Raw genomic sequence first — 23,030 nt, forward strand, 5'->3', positions numbered from 1 at the left:
TCCTAGGGTGCTGGCCAAGCTTTACTCATGTAATTATCTGTACAAGTCCTTACAGAGATTTTAACTGGAAAGAGTAGGTTTTGCTTCTCATCCCAAACTATCTCATGATGTTAAACAGCTGCTACCTTTTATCTCAGAAGTTGCTGTACTGAACTCAGTTTAAGCTCAGTAATGCACTTGAAGATCTCTGGGGACAGATACATTTTTTCATAGCTGTAAGCCATTTTAATGCGTGAACCATAAACTGCAAATGGCTAATCCGAACACATACGTACTGCCAAAAAAATAAAACTCAATCAAAGAAGACTTCTAATAAAGGGCTTTCAGAACAATACTAACAGCAGAGAGAGAATGATATTATCAATCTCTATTAACTCCCTTATAAAAAACAGAGGATTATGCAACTCAGCTGTTCAGCTGCTGAGGGTTTACATACATCATGTACAGACAGGGTTGCTTTTTGGTGCAAAACATCTGCTTGTTCTGACTGTTTTTTGTTACAAACTCTTCAATTTCACCAGCTTTCATTCTCAAGTTTTACCTCCACAATGCTATAGGCTAAGTGCATGGACTGTATCAAGACTTACAGGACATATCCTGGTGGAAAAAACCCTTGAAATGCACGTTCAAACTTAGCAGAACTAAGTTTAAGTCTTCAAAACTTACTTACAAAGACAACAGCAAATGGGGTCATAGCAGCACACACAGGTAAAAGAGTCACATTAGCTAGTGACAGCAGCTTTCAAAGAAGGATACAGAAGACATAATGAAGGAGGAAGTATCAGCATTTAGGTTCCCTCTAAGAGTAACATGCTATCATTTACAGTAGATCAGATGAGCAGTAAACTATTGTACATAAGAGACCCCTATCCACAGTTATTCAGCACCCAACTTTCAACAATTTAATTTAGGGTTAAGGAATTAATGAAGCCCTTCAAAAGATTATGTCTGTTAACTTTTCAGGCAGTTTCTTAATGTCTACGTAGAATTACAGGTTATTTTATTATTATTGTTACTGGTTTTTCAGCAGATATAAACCCACATATTGTGAAAGAAAAAACAGAAATCAAGCATTCCAGTACTACAGATATAAAAAGCTCCAGTAGAAAGATTAAAGTTATTAAAGGGAGGCAACAAAGTAAAAGGAAGACTTAAATATTGTGTTAAAAGAGCTCATACCTCCTGGACCGATCTGCTTTGGTCCCCACTTTTGTCCAGGCATTTGCAGAGTTTTCGCAGTGAAGCAGAAACGTGCACTCGTGATTCTGTTTGGCTACTGTGGCTCATGAATGAAAGAACAAGTCCTACTCCTAAAATACATCCAGTGCTTTAAGAGAAAGCAAAAAGAAAAAGAATTAGGTACGTTTTGGCTGCTCTGAACTCTCTTGAAACCCCAACAGAGTAAGAAGACCTCTCGGCCTCGCTTGATAACTAGCCCTGTGTATAATTACTTACCACAGTCAACTTTAAAAATGATTTTTATTTCGCATATGTTTTTTGGGAAACACAAGATGGAAGAACAGCATAAGAAGAAAATGTACTTTTAAATAACAAATCCTACAAATACAGCCTCATTATTCCTTCTGCCTCTGAAGAACCAATAGTCCCAACAACTACGTCAGCTACTATGAAGGAAGTATGGATCTAAACTTTTAAGTGTGATTTATCATGACTGTATGAAGTATGATATCCCCGTTAAACATACTAATTGCAGATTCACTGGCTGTATTAGAATTTGGTGCTTTCAGACTCGTACAAGAGCTTGTTTCATATGCATATGCAACAGTGGATCAGCTTCATCAGGACAGGCATAACCACCCAACTAACTGATGCTGTGGATACTTAAAACTGCAACAAGAACATAGCTTCAAAGCACACAATTTAACAGGGCATCTGGCACAAACAGCTTCATAGTCTCTGCCTCTTTATCAGATTTGACCAGAAATTCCATTCTGGAACAGAGAACTCTTATTAAATTCTGCACCTGTGTACCCATAGCAAGTTCCAAGTCATCAGTTTTGTCAGAACACTCCCAAACAGTTCTGATTGCCATCATGAGATACTAAAGCATACCAGACTCCTCTGACAGTGATTTCGCACTGGCACACATCCACAATACCTCAAAGAAACAACTCTTATCTGCAGATAATTTTTTTCCCCCACACATCTCCCTGACAATGCTTGTACTGGGCAGTGAGCAGTCAAATGAACGTGGCTAGGATCTTAGGCATTCTTCTAAGCTTCTCCTCTCCACCTTAAAAATGGAAAGAGTTACTGCTTTTACTCAGCTAGGTAAAAAAGGAACTTCTGAGAATAACTTCAGTCATTTTTATAAGCTAATGTTTTACAGCAACTGTGGATGAAGATGACTGAGCATGGTCAGAAGACCTGGAGTGGTGTCTTGGCAGTAGCATCTATTTCCAGCAAAGAAAATCAAACAAATCTTTTTAAGTAACTTGTGTATCTGAATTCATGAACAGCCAACAAAAATAAGGATATGACTTATACACAGGAGTTCTATACCCAAGTTTACAATACTGCTTGTTGACAAAACTACACAGAAAGAAAATGGAATTTCTCATTAGAGCTACATAATTTTATATTATTGACTCTATTAATAGAGACTCAAATGTAAGTGGGAACTAAAGTAAGACTAAAACTTCACCCATTCTTCTCCCCTTTTTTAAACTAACAATTACTTTCACTTGGCTACCTTGTTTGTGAACTACATAAAATGAGTATTTAAGCGTGTTTTATCCACGTAGTATCTCAGATTTCCCAGCACATTCTGAGTTTTATACTGCCAGAGCACCAGGGTGCTGGGAGCCCTGCCTCCCACTGAGGTCAGTCTGAGCCCAGCCAGCGCTGACTCCCACATCTGCGCTACTCGACAAACCTACACTCAAAACAGACAGCCTGTTTTTAGGGAAAAAGAGAATGACCAGTTTAGAAGGGGTGAAACACTGGTGAGAAGATCAGTGTAATGCTCATGTCTCACAGCTGGCCATGCCCATGTCGTACTGGATGAAAAGACTGGAAAGGACCTTCCTTTGGAATGGAAGTTTAGAAGTGCAGAAGTGCAAAATTTGGACAGGTCCGCAACATTTACAGCTTTACATTACTTGTTGGCTTAAAGAGAATGCTCATACTAGACACCGACTTACTCTTAACCTTTAAAAACCATAGGCAGCATAAAAAACTAATCCTCCCTTCAATCTTCCCTCTCTTGCTTGTCATTGTTTTATATTCTTCTGGCAACCTCTCGCCACCAGATGAGTCTGGCTTGGCTTTTCCGTGAGGCCTTGATCTCCAGCTAACAGGCTGCACAAACAAGCAGCAATAGGTGTAACAAAGGGGCACAGCTGGTACAGCCCCTGTGCACTGTGTGTCTCACTCTGTGCCACTCAACAGGCAACACAGATCCTCACTAAGCTATACAGGTTCACAGCCCAATGGTGCACAGCTGTGACACCTCATAGCTTTTCAGAAAGTCCCCTGGAGAAGGGAGAGTAGAGGCAAATGGGAATTATCACTGTTTCCTGTGAACAGGGAAGTAATGCTCAAAATCACAGAAAACCTTTTGCACCCCCATTGAGGTACTCAAGATACTGCAGTTCTTCCCTAATTTGAAAGGGAAATGACTACTGTGGCAGAAACATACTACTATGTTACATTAGCTGTCTAATCTATCTGGCAACTGACAGAAGTGTTTTATTGTTCCATTATTGCAGGTTTGCCAATCCTAGTAACTGAGCAGTGCCTTTCAATAATTTCTTGCCCTGTTGATGGACCACTGCTCTCTTTGGGACACCTGAGGCATAGCCTCAGTTGGTTTAATCAAATATATTTGTTTTACTCAGTACTAAACATGCCATCCACAGCTGTTAAATTAATGGCCTGGCGCTCACACTGCATTGTACACACATGCACATTCCACTGACAGACTCCAGCATAAAAGCAGTTAGACATCACTGAACACCCTGGCAACCAAGAGCACCAAAAAAGGACTTTCAAAAAATCTTTCATTAATGAACATGTGCAGCTGAGCCACCCTACCCCTAGAATTGCTGGCATCTTCCCACTGTCTATGAGTAAGACTGTGTGGTTCTCTACATGCCCAAGGTTTTTACTTGTGGGTTGGCAGGGATTAGCAGTGGTAGCCATTACTTCTTTTCACATCTCACTAGGGACTGTATGGAAAAACCTCTGTGTGTGTTGATACATGCACATATACATAGACATGTATGTTCACACATGAAGCGTTTCTTATATATATTTATTCATGGACACACTCACTTAGAGGAGATGGTAAACATAAGAATACATCAGCAGAACATTCTGACATTCAACAGGCATCAAGTTAGAGTCCTGCTCATGGAAACAGACAGGTTGGGACCAGAGTGGCTGTGTGTCAGCTCTTGGGGACAGCCTTAGGCACTGGTGGGCAGCAAGCTGAGTCAGAGCCAAACACGCACCCAGTGATGAGGGCCAACAGTGCACAGGCAGCATGAGCAGGACACAGTCATCAGAGCTGGGGGAAGGATGACCCCTCTCCTCTGCTCTCTACTCACTAACATACACAGACTACCACTCTGAAAGCAGGAAAAACACCAACAAAACTGGGAGAAGTTCATGGGAAGCTACAGAGGCAGCTAGGTTGGAGCTCCTGCCTTGAGAGCAGAGGTTGTGGGACCACAGCTGGTTCAGCTGTGAGAGGGGATGGCTCGAGGGACACCCAGCAGTATCTCAAGCAATGACAGGAAAGAAATGAGGATATGTATCTGGGCTCTTACACGGTGGGAGGCCAAAAAGCAGTGGGCACAAGCTGAAACATCACATGTTCACAAGGAGACAGAGGAAGTCCAAAAGCAGAGTCGGGGTCCAGAGACATGTTCTCCAACCTTGGGGATTTCAAACCCTGACTGTAAAGCCTTGGGCAATGGAGCCCAAGTCCATGACTGAGTCAAATGGACTTCCAAAGGTCCTTTCCAGACTGTATGAGTTGGTGATTCTATGGAAGTATTGAAAACAGGCTGTCTCCTTATCCTATCCTTATACTCTTCTGTGTAGAATTAAGGAATAAAAGCATGAGTTAAAAAGGTGGAGCTCAAAATAAGGTTTCATAAGTAACAAAAGGAACTCACTTGTACTCCAGATTGGTGTCAAAGCAGCAGTCCTCCAGCATATCCAGGGACTTCATCAGAACCAAGTTCATCTGTTGACCAGGTATATCACTAAAAACCAAAACAAAACAGAAACAAACTCCCAAAAGATCCAATGCCTGACAATGGGAGGAAGATACTGATAAAACATGATCTCAGTTAGACCTGAGATCATTTATAAGTTGAAAATTCATGACATTTTAAACTATGAGTTCTGTAAATCTCTCTCCATCTCATTGCCTAATTTATTAATAAAAAAATGAAGCATTTACATCTCACTCCAAAGATGTCACAGGGATCCCCTTCTTCTAAAATATGTACACAGTTTTGTTAATGAACAGACATTCTTAATGGAAACTAACTCTATGACCTGGTATTATCTATAGCAACATCCCTATGAGTTCTGCTGTTGTTGCAGGTCAATGCTTTGAAGAATGTTCAAGATTTAGCTTTCAAATTATACAGGACAGGGGAAGAGCAAGAACAGTCTGTAAGAAATATAGATAAATGTATTCACTTCAACACCCCTCACCAAACAAACCCAACTCCTCAAAATAAAGATACACATACTCCAAAATACCACGCTGATCTAACTTTATTCTCTTTAAGAGTCTTTTAATGTTTCTGTGTAGCTCAGCTGTCACCACTGATTAATCATCCAGAGATAGTACATTCCCAAATTATGTGGCTGAGTCAGTGGCAGCAAGGCATCTAGACACTAAAGCATGAAGATTATAACTGAGCAATGCTGCACAGTATTTTAAAAGCAGGTGCCTTGGAAACGTGGGCTTCACCAAGTAACTGCCAGTCAAATCCGTTTGATACCTGTGCTTGTGCACCAATTAAACATTTATTATGGGTATCTAGGAAGACAGGATCCCCAGAAATCAAGAAACTGGAGGAGTATAAAGCCAAACTCACTTTCTTAATTTCTCTGGAATCATCAGAAATTTTCTACTGAGCCCACCTCTTCTGAAAAGGAGGCATTTTCTACCAAGTGCAAAACATCTCTTTGCTGCCTACATAGCTGTAGCAGCATGTTTTAAAGACAGTCCATTACGCTACTTCTGTTGTAGCTCCATCCTCATATGTGTAATTCACACAATGTATGTGGACACTATCCAGTGACCAGAGCACCACTTAGAAAGAAAGCAATGAGAACTGTGAATTATTTTACAATTAAATCTTCTAGGGTGGCTAGTCCCATTTAAAAGTATATGTGTGGCTCTTCTAACTGACTGCTTTGAACATTTACCTTAGGTTATTATGAAAATCAATCATTCATCCTGAAAGAATGACAAAATACTCAGACAGCTCTGGCAAGGGGTGGGGCAAGGGGTGAAGCATCTTTTAAGAAACATTGCAAAGCCCCTTAAGAATCATTTGCCTATGACTTGTAAATACTTTAATTCCTCAGAACTTCAGGTCACATGGAGAAAAAAGGAAGTTATTTGCACAACTACATTACACACAGTAATCCTTACCTGACTTTTTCATCATACAAACGTGCGATAAACATCCCCAAACCAAGACCCATGTGGATTTGAACAGCTTGAGACTCATCAGCATTTGGTTTCCCAGGTAACCTGTCAGTCAACATATTCAGGACCTCCTCAACCTTCTCCTTGCATGATACGATAAAAACTGGCACCAGGAGAGACAAAGCTGTGGCTGCACAGGAACGAGCTATAATACTAGCAGTATTTTCACCTGAATAGGATTTCTAGAAAAAAAAACATAAAAAAGATTTTTTTTCCCCTTCCCTCTTGAGGGAAAGAAATAAAATTCCTTTCCAGGTAGTAACACTCAGCACTTTACAATAAATACCTATAGAGCAAAAAAGCAGCACAAATGTATTCAGTCTTGCAATAAATGGTATTTCATGAAACTGCCAATTGTAACTTTTCCATTTGGCTTATCTTCTAAGTAGCTTAAAACTAGGGCAATTTAGAATATAATTTCTAAGTATAAATAAGATTGCTAAGTATGAAACTAATCAAATGATAAGACAGTATGCAACTACAACACCTAAATGCTTTGGTCTACATTAGTTTTCACCCACCCTGTTAAAATATCCAGCAGCATTATCAGAAGAGCAAACAAAAATCAGCCACGAAATTAATTTGTTACTATGTGTTATTTTGATATCATGAGTTATTTAAGTATAACACACCAAGAATTTAGCAAGTTGGAAGAAGTACTACCTTAAATGCATCACACCTAGAATGACAAAATATCATAAGACCTTTCAAGTCCTCAAGATCGATGCATCCCAATGCAAGAAATCACACAAAGGGGGCAAGAGACCTGCATGCATGCAGGAAGCAGGGCCAAGCCACTTGGAGTGAATATAGAGAGGTTGTCGGAATAACGAGAAATGAGAAAAGGAAGGCCAAGGTCCATCTGGAAATAAATCTGGCTGAGGATGTCAAGGACAACAAGAACTGCTTCTTCAAATCCATCAATAATAAGAGGAAAACTAAGGATAGCATGGGCCTGTTGCTTAATGGAGCGGCGACCCTGGTAACACAGGATACAGGTAAGGCAGAATTACTGAATGCCTTCTTTGCATCAGTCTTCACCAACAAGATCAGTCCTCAGGAATCTCTGATCCAGGAGACTGGTGTAAAGGAATGTTGGAAGGAAGACCAATTTCCCTTGGTTAAGGAGGACTGGGTTAGAAAACACCTAGGCAATCCTGACATCCACAAGTCCATGGGCCCTGACAGGATGCATCCACAAGTGCTGAGAGAGCTAATGGACACCACAGCTGGGCTGCTCACGGTCATCTTTGAAAGGTTGTGGTGATCAGGAGAGGTTCCTGAGGACTGGAATAAAGCAAATGTCACCCTGGTTTTCAAAAAAGGCAAGAAGGAGGACCCAGGGAACCAACAGCCAGTCAGCCTCACCTCAATCCCTGGACTGGTGATGGAGAGCCTCATTCTGGAGGCCATCCCTAACCACATGGATGACAAAAAGATGATTAGGAATAGTCAGCATGGATTCACTAAAGGGAAATCATGCTTGACTGATGTGGTTGCCTTCTATGATGGGACAATTACCTGGATGCATGAGGAAGAGCAGTGGATATTGTCTACCTTGACTTTAGCAAGGCTTTCAACACTGTCTCTCACAACATCCTCATAGGCAAACTTAGCAAGTGTGGAATGGATGAGTGGACAGTGAGGTGGATTGGGAACTGGCTGAACAGCAGATCTCAGAGGGTCCAGCTCTCGGCTCCTCACAGTAAGAGAGACATGGAACTCCTGAAGCAGATCCAGGAGAGGGTGACAAAGATGATTAAAGGACTGTTATGAAGGAGGGAGCTGGGCCTGTTTAGACTTAAGAAAAGCTGACTGAGAGGGGACCTCATTAGTGTCTATCAGTATCTGAAGGGAGGGTTTTAGGAGGGTGAATCCAGGATTTTCTTGGTGGTGCCAGGCAAAAGGCCAAGAGGAAATGAGCAGAAGCTGACGTACAGGAAGTTCCACCTGAACACAAGGAAGAATTTCTTTATGGTGTGGGTGACTGTGTACAGAACAGACTGGTCAGAGAGGTTGTGGATTCTCCTCGCTAGAGATATTCAAGAACCATCTGCATGCAATCCTGTGCCACGTGTTCTAGGGTGATCCTGCTTGAGCAGGGAGGTTGGACCGGATGACCCACTGTGGTCCTTTGCAACCTTATCTATCCTGTGACTCTGTGATAACCAGTAGAGATGTTTTCTAGAAGAAATATCCATTTTCTTTCCATCTGAAAGGTAAAGTCCACACAACTGCCTCTACTTATAAAGTAATGGACTGATTGTAAGTGAGAGCCTAATGTTTATTTATCATCTTCTGCATGCAACTCGGAAAAGAAAAATATCCCATCAGGATGTAAGGCACTCCACAGACAATGATTTTTATTGTGTGCCTTATGCTTGTAAAATTCTAAGATTTATTTTTTTAAAAGGATGGATTTTAGAAATGAAACATCACCTCAAAATTCCATTTTTAAACAGCGTAATTTTCAAAGGCAGGAATCGCAAAACAACTGGTCAAGAACTGCTCATGCTAACCAAGTGCTGAATCTTCTTATGCCCAAACAATCTAGCAGTCATTTATTTGATGATCTCTGTTCCCTTTCGGTGATGACAGGGGGTCACATGCCAGACCTAACTCAGTTCCATCAGTAATTTTCACCTTTTGATGCTAAAATCTCACTATTGGACTGAACATAGTAACTGAATGCAGTTACTGAAGTTCTGGTTAAAAATCATCATGATACACTAGCAGGCTGTTATTTGGCCTTGTAAAACCCAACTTCTCTTCTGCATCTATGACACAAATAATCTCTACTGAGCTTTCAGTCCACCTCTAGGTCCTACTCAAGAACTGCCTAACACTTAAATGGCATAAGAATTTCAGGCTGGTTATTACACTGCAAGCACATATGATACAACTTCTACTGGCCCTAAGGAGTTGAAAAGATATTGTAAAATAAGAATCACCCGCTCTATAACTACTAGACTTTCAGAAAGCAGGCATTTCAGAGTCCTGAGAAATGGTGTAAGAATCCCTCAGGAGTAAGACAGTGGGGTCTGAGGAGAGACTGTTCATGTTAGAAGGTTTTGCTTTGCATATACATGTCGAAAATCCTAGGTTATAAGGGGAGCTTTTGGTTTTAAAATTTCCTTCATTCATTACATGTGGGTTTTACCATTTTGGTAATAAAGACAAAAACTTAAAGCAACCACAAATACAAGCATCGAAAGAAAAAGAATGAGCAAGAAAAGCTTTGATTTTCCTGTTTTACAACTACTACAGCTCAAAGAGAAGCAGGAAACTTCTTGATAAGAACTCCAGGTATGAAATACAGACATACTGTCTTGACTGTAGTACCACAACACGTACCTGGTAGAACCATGGGAAGACTTGACCTTTAGGCTGGTAGCGACTATTCACAATACTCAAAAGGGTCTCTGTGACCATAGAAATCCAGTGTTTCATGGGAATAAAATCTGGTTGAGTCTGTAAAAATCAAATCCAAATATTCATCATTCTTTTTTCTTAATCAAGTTCTACATAAACAGAAGCTCAGCTGCTGATGTTCCAGCTGCAATCCATTGTGAATGAGGCTATTTTGTCATTTCTATGTACTGTAAGCAGCATGATTTACTTGTCAATGCTGACTCTCCAGACACTACTTTTAATTAAGTATCATTCAGTGAAACCAAATATTATGAGAAAAGAGGTTGGCTGGGTTTTCAGTGTCCATAGAATGACCTCTATCTCATTTGTCAAAACCAACAAATAAATGAGTAAGTCATTATGGGTCTTGTGATAAAGCACATTGACACCCTGCCTGCTTTTGTATAGATCACACAGTAGCTACCAGATGGCATTTACTGAGCAGGGACAAATTTGAACTTGAAAACGTGAAGTACTTCACATCCACTTTCCAGCCCCCCAAACACCTGGTCATATTACTTCATTATGTCCCACTAAGATAAGAAATCTCTTGCAGATTGACTTACCTCAGGCATCCCTTCAGTGTCTGAGGAAAGGCTGCTTTCATATTTAGCTACAGCAACTGCAAGACTAGTTAACGCAAAAATAGAGTTTCCTTTCACCACTGGACTGTCTCTGGAGAGAAAGAGGTAAACAGTCAAAATATGTAATAGAGATGCTAGTAAAAACATCTATCTCAGAGCAGAAAAGTTATGCTACAGGTGGTCCAGGAGGGAAGGCCTTTGAACCTAGAAACTTCACTGGGCTGTCTTCTAGCTCAGCAAAAATCTATTGCATTTAGTCTTCAGGAATCAGAAAAGAATGAAGGAGAGAAGTGCTTCAGTCTTTTTTTTTAATTGTCTCTCTTTTATGTAAAGCCAAGCACACACAAAGCTGTAAAAAACCAGAAGCTCCCTTTTACTATAAAGAGGACTGCTACCCTGCAGAGCAAGTAGCACTCACAGAAATGCAACAGTTGTCTTAGCTAGTACCATCTCTACAGAGGGCACACCAAAAAATCTCTTCAAATTGAGAATGCTAGAGAAGCAGGTGTCACTTCACTGCAACAACATCAGGAGATTTAGCAGAGCAGCCATCCTTGAAATATCAGCTTCAAAAAAAAAAGTTTTGATTTATTTCCCTCTGCTACAAAAACATTAACATAATAATAAATGAAGGTTTCAAAGAGTACTATCTTCTACGACAGTGCAAACCTTTAAGGAACTCAAGAAAGAAAATCCGCCATCAACAAATAAGAGAGAATATAACTGTGTTCAGTTTCATAAAAAGATATACATTGATATACATTGATATCCCAGTCATTCCTAGCAAAACATACTGCAATTTAACAAAAGCAGTTGAACAATACAACTGTACTGGACCCTTACAGAGCAGTACAGCTTTTCATCAGTCTTCCATTTCTAGAAACTTCAACTGCTGCTGTAAAAATACACCTATACTGCAATTTTGGGCATGTGTTCCAGATCCAAAAATCTCATTATCAGAAAAAATATTTTCTGGATTTCTGTTCTAATTTTTAAAATACGACACATGAGTCTTGGTGGAATATTGTTGTTTGGAACACTGAAACTATTTCCTTTCAGATAAAAGATACCTACAAATAGTTTCAGCTAGGTACTTTAATGTTTTCAAGTCTCTCAGGATCTCTCACCTTAAATAATTTCCTAATTTATGTATGGAACCTTTGTTCTTTTTCATCATGAACTCCTAAAAGACTAAATTTCATGATGTACCTCAAACAGAGAGAAACTTCTAAATCTACAAACTCACGAAAGCTGGATGCTTTAAATTTCATGAAGTTAAAAATCATCATCTTGTCAAGATCCAGGAGGAAAAAGAGCAGTGGCTTACTCTTTACTAAGACTATGGGGAAAAAAAAATCCACAATAATTTAGCAGTTCTTACTTGGAAGCACCTTTGATGACATCGGTCAACATATCTCTGACCCTGCAACAGAACAGAAAGAATTTACACCACGTTCACTATACTGTATATGAACTTAGCTAACTTCCACTTATGCCTTTCATGTACCCACTCTAGATTAACAATCAGCTATCTATCAGAACACTTAGAGCAAAAGAATTACAAGCATTTAATCTGTAAAAATACTTATGTACCATCCAACATTTCTTTATTCTCATGTGCACTCCCAGTGTTTATAAAGGGTTCTTATTTGATTTTTTGTAAAATGCTGGTTCATGCAATAGCCATAAATCTGCTTTTGGAGTATATCAAACACATACGTTTCCAGATTAGTGTTCTATGTCCTAGCATAATAAAATCTGAATGTTTTACAATGGTCAACCATTACAATTTATTCAACACTAACTATATTTTGGAAACCTCTATGGGCAGTTAGGCTATTATTAGGTGTATAGTAACCTGAAGGTATTAAATGAAAGCCATAGGAGTAGTTTCAGTTTCTTTCATGTTACTGCAGTTGATTTATAATAGGCTACTTGTTTGCAGCTGTTTAGTTTTGCAGTCATATGGACACAGAAGCAATGAATCTCCTATATTGGCAGGTATAGGTAAGGAGAGAGATCCTCTATAGTACAACATACAATACTACCATGGCCACAAATGTCATACTCTCCAATCACAGTTTTGTAACATGTGATTAGAAGACTGAAGATGCATGCCTCTTAAAACAGGGCTGTATGTTCTACGACTGAGTTATACTCAGGCTTTCAAAGAAACCTACCCAGGCATTCCTTTATAACCATACTGCTTTCACACAGTGTCAAATCTACCCACAAAAGAAGCATTTACAACTTGATAAATAAATACTAATGCAGAATTGCACAGTACTTACACAATAAAGCATTAACACTAAAGTTTATATCAAGTTGTTCCACAATTAGGTTAAACCCAGTGGGAAACAGAATTGCTTAATGGGTACTGAAGTTACAGCCCTGAAGCACTAAGCAATTAAGTGGGAACTGGAAAAGAAACAAATACTCAGCTCCCAGTTCACTTAGTGCTTTTGATTTCTTTCCTGTTAAAGGGAATCATCTTCATTTCTGACACAGCTTACATTAACACTATTTAGGAAATACAGAGCAAAAATTGTTTTAGGAGAACCTACAAAAGAGAACCTACAGGAGAATCTACAAAAGCAGCATTGATACAGGCATTCTTATACCCTATCAAGAAAGGGATCAGGCCACTAATACATAAAGAATCTTTTCTACAATACTATATCATTCTGGGTCTTATGATGAATGCCTCTAATCCAGAATTAGCTGCCATAAAATAGACACAAATTTTGTATTCCTGTTGAGTGGGACTTAGTAATATTTTTGACTGAATTTTTGACTGAAACAAAGAACATTTCAGTTTTGTTTGTACATATTTTGTTCCCAATACACTGATGAACAAGCACAGAAACAGATACTTATACTGTCCATGGATACTTAGTTCTTTCTCTCTGTGAAGTGTCCCATTTCCTACCTTCTCCAGGCCTTGCACGTACATGGCTAAATACGGATCAGGATGTGCATCATTGTGCTTCCTTCTAAACAATGTCCTCAAGTTCAACACTGCCAGTTTACCATATGAACTTGAGGTGTGTCAGTCCACCACAACATACATCATACTATGGCTTACACTTCTTGTACCAAGGCATCTTCAGTGACACAGCTCATTGAAGTCTCAATAAGGAAATTTTTATCTTTCCATAATCCTGCTTTAACATGCTACAAAACAAACATTTTTTTTCCATTCTTTCCAGTTGCTCACTGGAAATAAACATAAAGTTTTCAGGCTCTGTAAAGGGGAAGGTATCTGTGAACCTGTGCATATGGGAATACTTTGAGTTACCCAGTTGTCTTTCTTTCCACTCCCCTCCCCCTCCAGGGTCACTTTTTGTTTGGTGGCTGCTTGTTGTTTTGGTTTTGTTTTTCCTTTTTAGTGCTCATATAGTCTTCAAAATGTGCAAAATTAAAGACTTTGAAATCTTGCCCTCCTCTGTCCCCTTGCTTTACAAATGACCAGGACCAGACACAAACTTCCTTACCACAGCCAGGCTGTAAATTGTTTGTACTGCACCTCTTCAGGATCCTCTTTCCCATGTTTTAACTGCATCTCCAGCTCTGCCTGCCTGCCCTGTAGAAATGCAGAATAACTCAAAAGTGGATCTTATATGGCCAATCATCATAAAATTTCTTCAGAGAATACTCATGTAATGCATGTAGCTTTAAACCTCAGGGCTACTTTACAAGTGATCTCTACTGCGGGGTTCTCACTGTAACATACAGTACATTAAGGAGAAGAATTCACCATTTTTTTATTCTGAGTGATAAAAACAAGCATGGTATAAATAGCCACAGATACCGAGGCATCTATCTAGCACGTGCAGAGACCCCTTGGGAAGGGGTACAAGAAGCATGGAATGCGCTTTAGAAGCCTGCCATCTAAAATGAATTCTAACAGCAAAACATCACTTTCTTGATGCACTACTTAAAGCAGAATTACTCACCCCTTTCCTTTGTATGACTCCAACCTCCCTGTAACCTCCTATACCATTCTTTCTGTACATTTAAGTGGTGATATGGATTCTGGCCTCTAACAGTTGTTATCTAAACATATTAAACAACTCTGCTTTAACATTCCATCACCAATGTGAGACAACTACAACTCAACTTGTTTTGGTTGTCAGCTACTGCTCCTTGGTAGGTTATTAAGCCTTAAGTGAAAAACACAGGCACATATGTTGTGTTTTTTCAGGCAATGACCAGTTGTAGTTTGGGTGTACATAACAACCTGAGAATACAATACAATGAATCTTGTAAATCCAGATACCACTAAAAAGGTGACTCTCCACTGAGATTAAAGGAGCATATACAACACATTGACTAAAAAGAAGGCAGTATAGCTGTTCAGAAATACTGAATTATGTACTATCTAGACTACTCATATTGTAGTCCCTTTTGGCCACCTTGGATGAAATGTGCTATATAAGCATAAAGAGTAAGTAAGAAGAAACAAAAATAGCCTCTCTTTTTCCTGTAAAATGGTAAGATATCCTACAGACCCCTTCAGGAACAAGCCTGGTAAATGCCAAGCTTCTTGTGAAATCTTGCCTTGGAAGGGAAGCAAAATAGGGAAGTAATTAAATGCAAGCAAAATGTCCACCCCAAGATCTAAAACTGCAATTTGAATAGCTGCTGCTTGCTTTGTAATGGGACTGGCTTAGTTTAGAATCTGGTATTTTGCTGATGGCCAAGATAAAATTTGTTTTGAAAATGCAACAGAAGCATACATTTTGCTGCACAGCAGTCAAAGCTTCTAGAATTCGCTCAGCAACCTGAGCTGCTTGCACTGAAAGCAGCTGATGTGGCCTGGAAATAGAAACAAATAAGCCCTTCTAGTAGCACAAAGAGAGCCTTCTACAAGGCACCTATTTGCTAAAACTTTTTTAGATAATTTTCCTGTTGAAAAACCAAAAGATACTACATTGCTCTAGGTATCAGAGAAGATTTGAGATATTTTCTAATTATTAGCTAGGTTGAAATAATCAGAAGACAAGCCTATTATAGTGTGACAGCATTACCTGCTGATTAAGGGAAGTTCTTTTTACTGAATCATCCCTCAATAGCCTCTGCCACCTATAGTAGTGAAACACTGTTACAAGCTTCCTACCCAAGCAGTAGATTAGAGCTCTAGCTAAAATTTCATCTTCTAAAAATTCTGAAAAATGACATATGCTGCAAGTCGACACAGGAACAAGCTGCACAAACTTGAATTGTAAAGAGAAGCTACACTTCTACAAAGTATCCCAGATTGTACTGCCATTAACCAAAGACTCATTTTTGTTCTCTTTTCATAAATTTTATTATTAAACACCTCAAGTTTTATTTTTATCTCATATTTTTATAACTTTTACAAGTGCTCTTGCTGGTAAAAATAAAACTCATATCACTTGAATAAGCATTAATGTGCACAATATGATATACCTCAAAATTACCTGCAGGACTGCACTGTAGGTTCGACTCATAAATCCTAACCAGGACTGTGGTAGCAGTATGGAGGAGTGCCATTCAGAAGGTTGAATGTTAACCTGTGCAACACACCAGAAAGGTCAGAAGTGGTTACATGAAGTCTAGCACACACATATTTGATGTTCTCCAGTCTGTGATTCGCAGGCAATCATTCACTCACTCCCACAGGCCATTACACGTGGTTCTAAGAAAGTAAAATGGTAATGTACTTTATTCTCCTTTCTGATTTTACCCACACCTTGTTACTTTCAACTTCATTACCAGTCAAAATTGGTTGCTCCAGGTAGTGCAACAAATAATGGAACCTAGAGGGAGCAGTGGACTGCATCTGGCAATTAGTACAACACTTAGCACTGGCAAACATTTCTTCATAGTTTGTGAAAATCTTAGATGCTTCTACAGGTAGAATGGTTAACTAAGATAAAGACCTGCCTTTGTATAGTTATTTTCCTAAGTCTTCCTTCTTCATCACCTCTATTTTACGCCCCTCACGATCTACATAAAGTAGTAAATATTCTTTCTGTACATGGATTTTGTGTACATGGAGTGGCTGAAGGAGCTGGGGTTGTTTAGCCTGGAGAAAAGGAGGCTCAGGGGTGACCTTACCACTCCCTACAACTACCTTAAAGGAGACTGTGGTAAGGTGGGGGTCTGCCTCATCACTTGTTTTACACTGATACACAGCCAGCACAGGGCACATACAAAAAAATGCAAGTAACAGTGAAATTAAGCACATTTCTACCATTTCCTTGAGTATCTAATTGAGATAATACTGCTTAAAAACCCAAGAAACGATGATATTATTTATGGTCTATCTTAAAATCTTCGGTAGAGCAGGGAGACTGGGAATCCTAGTGTGTTTTTTTTACAAAGTACAACAGATTTCCACCTTGATAGCCCTGCCAACTCACATATTCCCTAAATTAATTTCATTTCTAACAAAGGTGCATTCTTGAAAACGTGCTTTAGACAATACCTTTATGTCAGTTGAAATGTTTAGGCATGTAATTAAATGCCCCTCTCATACGGGACACAAAGTGTCATCTCAGTGATTCAAAAACAACAGTAGCGTTACATGTCTGTATAAATGTAACAGTGAAGCAGTATCTCTTTCAATTTTCAACTTTGCTCAGAGGCTCTTTTTAACATACTTGCATGCATACACTTCCAAATCCACCCCTCAGCATTCCTTTGTGAGAAAAAAATGAACTGTCTGTCTACAAGGCACAGTAGACCAAGGAGGAGAATGGCAAAAATCTGTCAACAAACTTAATTTCTGAATACTGTTTCATCACTAGAGGAACTACATTGAGTAAATTCAGTAGTAGAGATCAGTACAATCAGTTCATAATCTGAACTACATCCACTGAAATATCTAGGCATAGAAGAATACACTCCAGTGAATTCTGTTCTAGAAAATCCAACTGTCTTATTAAGGTACTTCACATATAAGGTTTAAACAAGTTCTGGAATATCTTGATTACAATAAAACCAAATGGGAAAAGAAATGTACAGAAGAAGCTTTCCACTTGACTTCTCAAAGATGCATGTCATCACAGCACACCTAATGAACACACTTTAAAAAAAGAGCAGGGAATGCTTCTTCCATGAGTATACAGAATGCCTAACATGATTGTTAGTTGTAGAGGAGTATTTAATACTGTACAACTCACCACTGGAATTCAACTTCACAACTGTGCCTGTAAATGTGACTCATCTTTAGGTAAAATAACTTGGAGCTATTTCCAACACACAGAAAGCACTTGAATACTGAGAAACATGCAAAGGCAAGACCATCCTCCTTCATTTAAAAAACAATTGCACCGGTTCAGACTGTCAAAGCCACCATTTACCACATCAGTCTGCCAAAAGCAGTCTGGCTCTGTGCTTTTTGCACGTAGCATGATCAGTTGCCTTCACCTCCACTAGAGAACAAAAAGATGGATAATTACTTTAACCCAAAACATACATTAAGAGAACCACCAAAACATATGGTACATAATGTGAACATATGTGACTATTCATCCTCATTCATTTTCATAACAGATAAGTGAATCTGGTACAAAATTATTTCTATGCATTCCTAGGAAGAATTAGTTCCAAAATCTGAAACAGTCACAGGTAATTATTAGCTAATCTAGTCCAGATGACTGTGATAAACTCAGAGATTTCTAGTACAGTATGACCTAGGCAGCTGTAGGAAAAAAAAAGAAAACCCATGGTCTATAAAACTTCTGACCACTGTGACTACAGTAACTTAGAGGTCCTCTCAGAACGAGGTTAACAAGCTCTATTTAATAATCTATCAAACAGCACATCCCCGCTTCTGGAGAATGACGATCTTCCTCTTTTCAGTCACCAGTTACCTCTAAAGAACAACACACCATTTCAAACATACTACAGTTTGTTTAACGTATTTTCTTCTTCCCATGAGATACCCATTCAAATAATAACAAAAAACTCTTCTGCATCTTAATCTGATGCTCCTGACAGCTATTACAGATGCATCCAATTCCTCAGCTAGAACAGTAACTAGGAGATAGATTAAGTCTGGCCCATTAAGACTGAATATTAAGTTATCTTCTGTTGCTGTTACTGTTAGATTTGAATGGAAGCTAAACCCAAGTAGTTGTTACTTGTATGTTACTAAGATTTTTAAATACACAAGAAAATCTTTCCTCTGCATACCTCATGTAACTCATTTTTTTGGTAGCAGAATCTCAGGCATCACAGTTTTATACGTAAAGAATCTCAAAGATGAAACGGGTTTTCTCAAGCCCCTCATCATGCCCCCATTGTCAAAAAAATAAGTTCAATAATGGCAACTAAGCATACACAGATACAGACAAATATGCAACCTGTGAGTTCATATTCTACAGCTGTGAGCATAGATCAAATCACTGAAAAGTGAAACACATTATAATCCTGGTACAGTGATGACTGCTCAGTCCTAACTAAGAAAATGGCAACTGGTGGACGTTTTTAGAGATAAAATAAATGAATGCCTGACATGTTCCAATTTATTTTATTTTCTTGATGTTTACATCAACCTCACACTTTATTCAGAGCTTTACACTGAATTCAATGCTTCAAAGGCAACTTGAAGACTTCTTTTAAACAAAACACTTCTTGCTTTATTAAAAAGTCACTCTAAGTGTTAACCCATATCCACCCCACTCCCAATAAAAGAGTCAAATCAGTAGCAAAGAAGTGTCATTCTGGTAATTTAAACCTCTTAAAATACCTGCTAAATATGCTGTGTTGAACTCTGAAGAAATTACAAAAACACGTTAATTCCTATAGCCAGGGAAAAGGCAGACCCAGTTCCTACTAACCCAATTTCCTTCTACCAATACTGCTGTTTGTCAGTTTTATAGCTTAGGCTCTCTGGTTTTACTGTTAAACTCTGTTCCCCAGAAGAACACTGACAACTAAGCAAATACTAAGGCATGAAATTTAGTCCAATGAGACCAGGGACTGGTTTCTCATCTAGACAAAGACCCAAACACCTTTTTTCTGACAACCCTGACTCCAACTGTCTCTATGTACAACTGTCTCCATGTACTTGCTTTTTTTGCAAGAAAAAGCTCTGTCTTTAAAAGCAGTGTAAACTGAGAACAGAAATACTGATTCTTGATCAAAATTTTATAATTATTGTAGATTTTCACTAAAAGGGTGCAATTAGCATTGTCTGAAAATACTTTGTGTTTACGTTTATATTTTAAACATACTTGGAGCGATTTCTAGTTTTACTACACCTTGAATCAATTGACTTGGTAAAGTAGTGAGATACTTAGTAAAATATTTCTCTCTCCAGTCATTGGTACATATTCACTAACTTTATCCAGTTCACCACATTCAATAAAAAACCAATATTTTCTCCAGCAAAGCTTTTAAAGGCTGTGTTTCTATGAAGGTAGCTTGTTTGCACAAAAAAAGTCAATTTTTTGACGTGCTGCTGGATTTTATAATCATTGTTAGTACATACAAGTAAACTTATATTTTGTTTTCCAGAGATTTTATTTGGTGCTTCAGCAGGGTAACAGGCAAATGTTTATAACATGGTCGTTTAGAACTGATCCTTATCCCATTGTAATTCAAATCATATAAAACTTTCACAAATGCCTTTTCTTATAACGCCTTAAATATGCTTTTCTCCAGAACCCCTGGTTCTGAACCCAGGTCCCACTCAATGAAGCAATTACATAAACAACAAAGGTTTTCTTTCTGGATACTATGGAAGCTCCTGCTTCATTAATACCTCATTACTTTTCATCTGATCCCTTGACACACTATGAAATATCCCTGTGGATTTCCCCTGGTGCTCTCCACTGGAACATCCAAATAGCTAGAAAACATTCTAAAACATTAATTTACCCTCCTGTGATGATGAGGTGTATTATCTCCAGTTTCTGCTCTCATTCTTTAGCAGTAAAGATGTCAAGATGGAAAACACCTATTAAATCTGCATGCATGGTATTGGATACCTTGAGATCTGTGTTCAAGAGTGGTGTTTGCTTTTTTATTTTTCTAGTTTGAGAGAAGAACCTGACATATGAAGTACTTCATAATCTTGTTGACACTGACTTTGTAACATAGCACCAGGGATGGATTTCTATACCCCAGTCCAAGGGGTGCAGAGTGGCTTTTGTCCTTGTACCATCTGGCTTAACTCTCACTGGGGTCCACGTGGTATTTCTGTGGCCACAAGACATGATTATTACTTTTTGCGGCTTTTCAGTCCTGAAGGACCAGAATGATTATGATATTGTACAGAAGGTAAAGATTCGATGTGTATGCTAGCACATGGAAATTTTGAGAGATGGTAGGGAGTGGGAAGACTGCACTATGCAGAAGCAGCCAATTTCAGTATGGCACACATTCCCATCACTTGACTGGAAGCTTCAGGTAAACTCTGCTGCAGACAGGTTTGTTAGGGAACTGGTTTGCTTGCTTCAAAAAAGCAAGTTAACTACGGGAGTTAACTGGTATAAACACAGTGTGAACATGAAGGAAACAGACCCTGAGAGCAAAGCCCAGAGAGAGCCTTGCAGATGCATCACAAGATCAGAACATAACCCCTGCGCATCATGCATAGCAGACGCATGTGTTCTGCAACAGACTTCCAGTTTATAAACAGAAACCTCTCCAAACCCTGTTTCCACAATCTTCCCACTCACACACCATGCTACACTTATTTCTTAACAGAAGGTGTTTGGTGTCAGTTATCTTACTAGCATCACAGAGGAACTTCAGAGCAGGTAAGCCCCGCATATGTTGGGTGACAGTCACAAACCAAAATCAGGACCCAGATCACTGTCCCAGACACTTGTAATTGACCTCTACAGCAATACAAAATGACTGTATTAACAGAATTATTTTATGAACTTCTAAAGAGTTTAACACACTTCCACTTTTGGTTAAAACTGCTCTCATTGGAATAAAAGTGTGAAAGGAACACTTATGTCCCTGGATCCAGTTATTATCTTACTAACCATAAAAGTACTGTAATTCTGGATTTTCTAAAAGACTCAATTATAAGCAGTTTATTTTCCTTAATGATTAAGTTGGGGCTTATTTCATGTCCTTTCTCCAAAACCACATCAAAAGTAATTGCATGTTCTCAGAGGTGTAAGTGTAATAGGTCAGGGAGCTGAAACACTTAAGAGACAGAATAAAATAGGAAGCCTTAGTAAAGCGTAGATGTTGTTTCTCCACAGAGTCCCATCATTATCCAGACCTGCTATTCATCTACAGCTGGTTACACATGACATGTATAAGGTAGGTTTAGTAGCCTGCAAGGTAGATAAAGGCAAAGGTTACCTTCTGTTTGTTCTTCTGATTTTTATAAGAGGTACTTCAACAGTGAACATTTTAAAAAAAAGTATTTTCACATTCAGTTCAAGTTAGTGAAGCTTGGTGACTGTGATGGTGCTAGGCTGATGGTTGGACTTGATGATTCTGTGATTCATCACAGAAAGCTCCGTTAATTATGATACATTCATACACACCATTGCTACCTGATACCAATAGCTAATTAGCATAAACAAATGAGGGAGTAAGGGAGGGAGGGAGCCAGCAACAACTTACCTCATGAATGAGGGCGACCAACATTTGCTGGAAACTGCGCCCTCTGCTAGCCAGAAATCTATTAATAGGCTTGCCATCTTTGCCCATATGGACTGGAAGGTCATAACACGGCAACATGCCAGCTTAAAGTGGGAGGGAAGGGGAAAAAAAAGGTCAATGCTAATACTTGCACTAACAATTCAGAAGTCTTGCAAAAGTCAGGGGAGAACCCAAAGCAATGTTAACTTAATAAAGCAAACAACTCAAAAACATATGCAAGCATATCCAATGGCATAAGACATCATTGTTCTGAAACTGACTCACCTACAGATTCAGAGAAATCTTTGGGTCAAAGCATGAATACCTGCCCAACTTCAAGAAAGGGAGAGCTTACCTGCAAGGCCTGGTGTCATGCCTGGTTGTCTGTTCCTCTCATACATTTTCAGCAAGAAGTTTGGAACACCTGCCACTGTCTTCCCCTGGTCTGAGCGTGTGGTCCCTCCTCTCAAGGCAGAATGATACACACCACGAGGCATGTTGGTCATCTCCTGTTTCACCAGTGATGTTGCAAACTCTTCAAATGCTTGATGAAGTGTAATGCAATGAAGAGAAAGGCAAGAGACTGTCAGAGCCTGACGACTGAGAGACATAACTAACCCTGCAAACCCCAAAATGACACTAGTGTTTCTTTCCCACTTCAACTTTATAGCGGATCAGCAGTCTAAATTTGATGTTGTAGCAAGCATACCTACATCTGGGGATTTTTTCCTCCACCTGTAATTGCA

At 39.0% G+C, this 23,030-nt stretch overlaps 1 protein-coding gene across 1 annotated transcript in view; it reads right to left on the minus strand.

Annotated features, from left to right (window-relative positions):
• FOCAD (focadhesin) overlaps positions 1 to 23,030 on the minus strand; it is a 91,296-nt gene that overhangs the window by 17,255 nt on the left and 51,011 nt on the right. Inside the window, exons 20-29 of the mRNA XM_050329815.1 lie at positions 22,640 to 22,828; positions 22,267 to 22,388; positions 16,143 to 16,235; positions 14,193 to 14,281; positions 12,080 to 12,121; positions 10,681 to 10,789; positions 10,058 to 10,174; positions 6,647 to 6,885; positions 5,145 to 5,234; positions 1,180 to 1,327 (exon numbers count right to left, since the gene is read on the minus strand). Coding sequence (XP_050185772.1) covers positions 1,180 to 1,327; positions 5,145 to 5,234; positions 6,647 to 6,885; positions 10,058 to 10,174; positions 10,681 to 10,789; positions 12,080 to 12,121; positions 14,193 to 14,281; positions 16,143 to 16,235; positions 22,267 to 22,388; positions 22,640 to 22,828 — 1,238 coding nt within the window. The remainder of the gene's footprint in view (positions 1 to 1,179; positions 1,328 to 5,144; positions 5,235 to 6,646; positions 6,886 to 10,057; positions 10,175 to 10,680; positions 10,790 to 12,079; positions 12,122 to 14,192; positions 14,282 to 16,142; positions 16,236 to 22,266; positions 22,389 to 22,639; positions 22,829 to 23,030) is intronic.

Source organism: Myiozetetes cayanensis, unplaced genomic scaffold, assembly GCF_022539395.1.
Source record: "Myiozetetes cayanensis isolate MyiCay16 unplaced genomic scaffold, myiCay2020 scf4, whole genome shotgun sequence".
Lineage (NCBI taxonomy): Eukaryota > Metazoa > Chordata > Aves > Passeriformes > Tyrannidae > Myiozetetes > Myiozetetes cayanensis.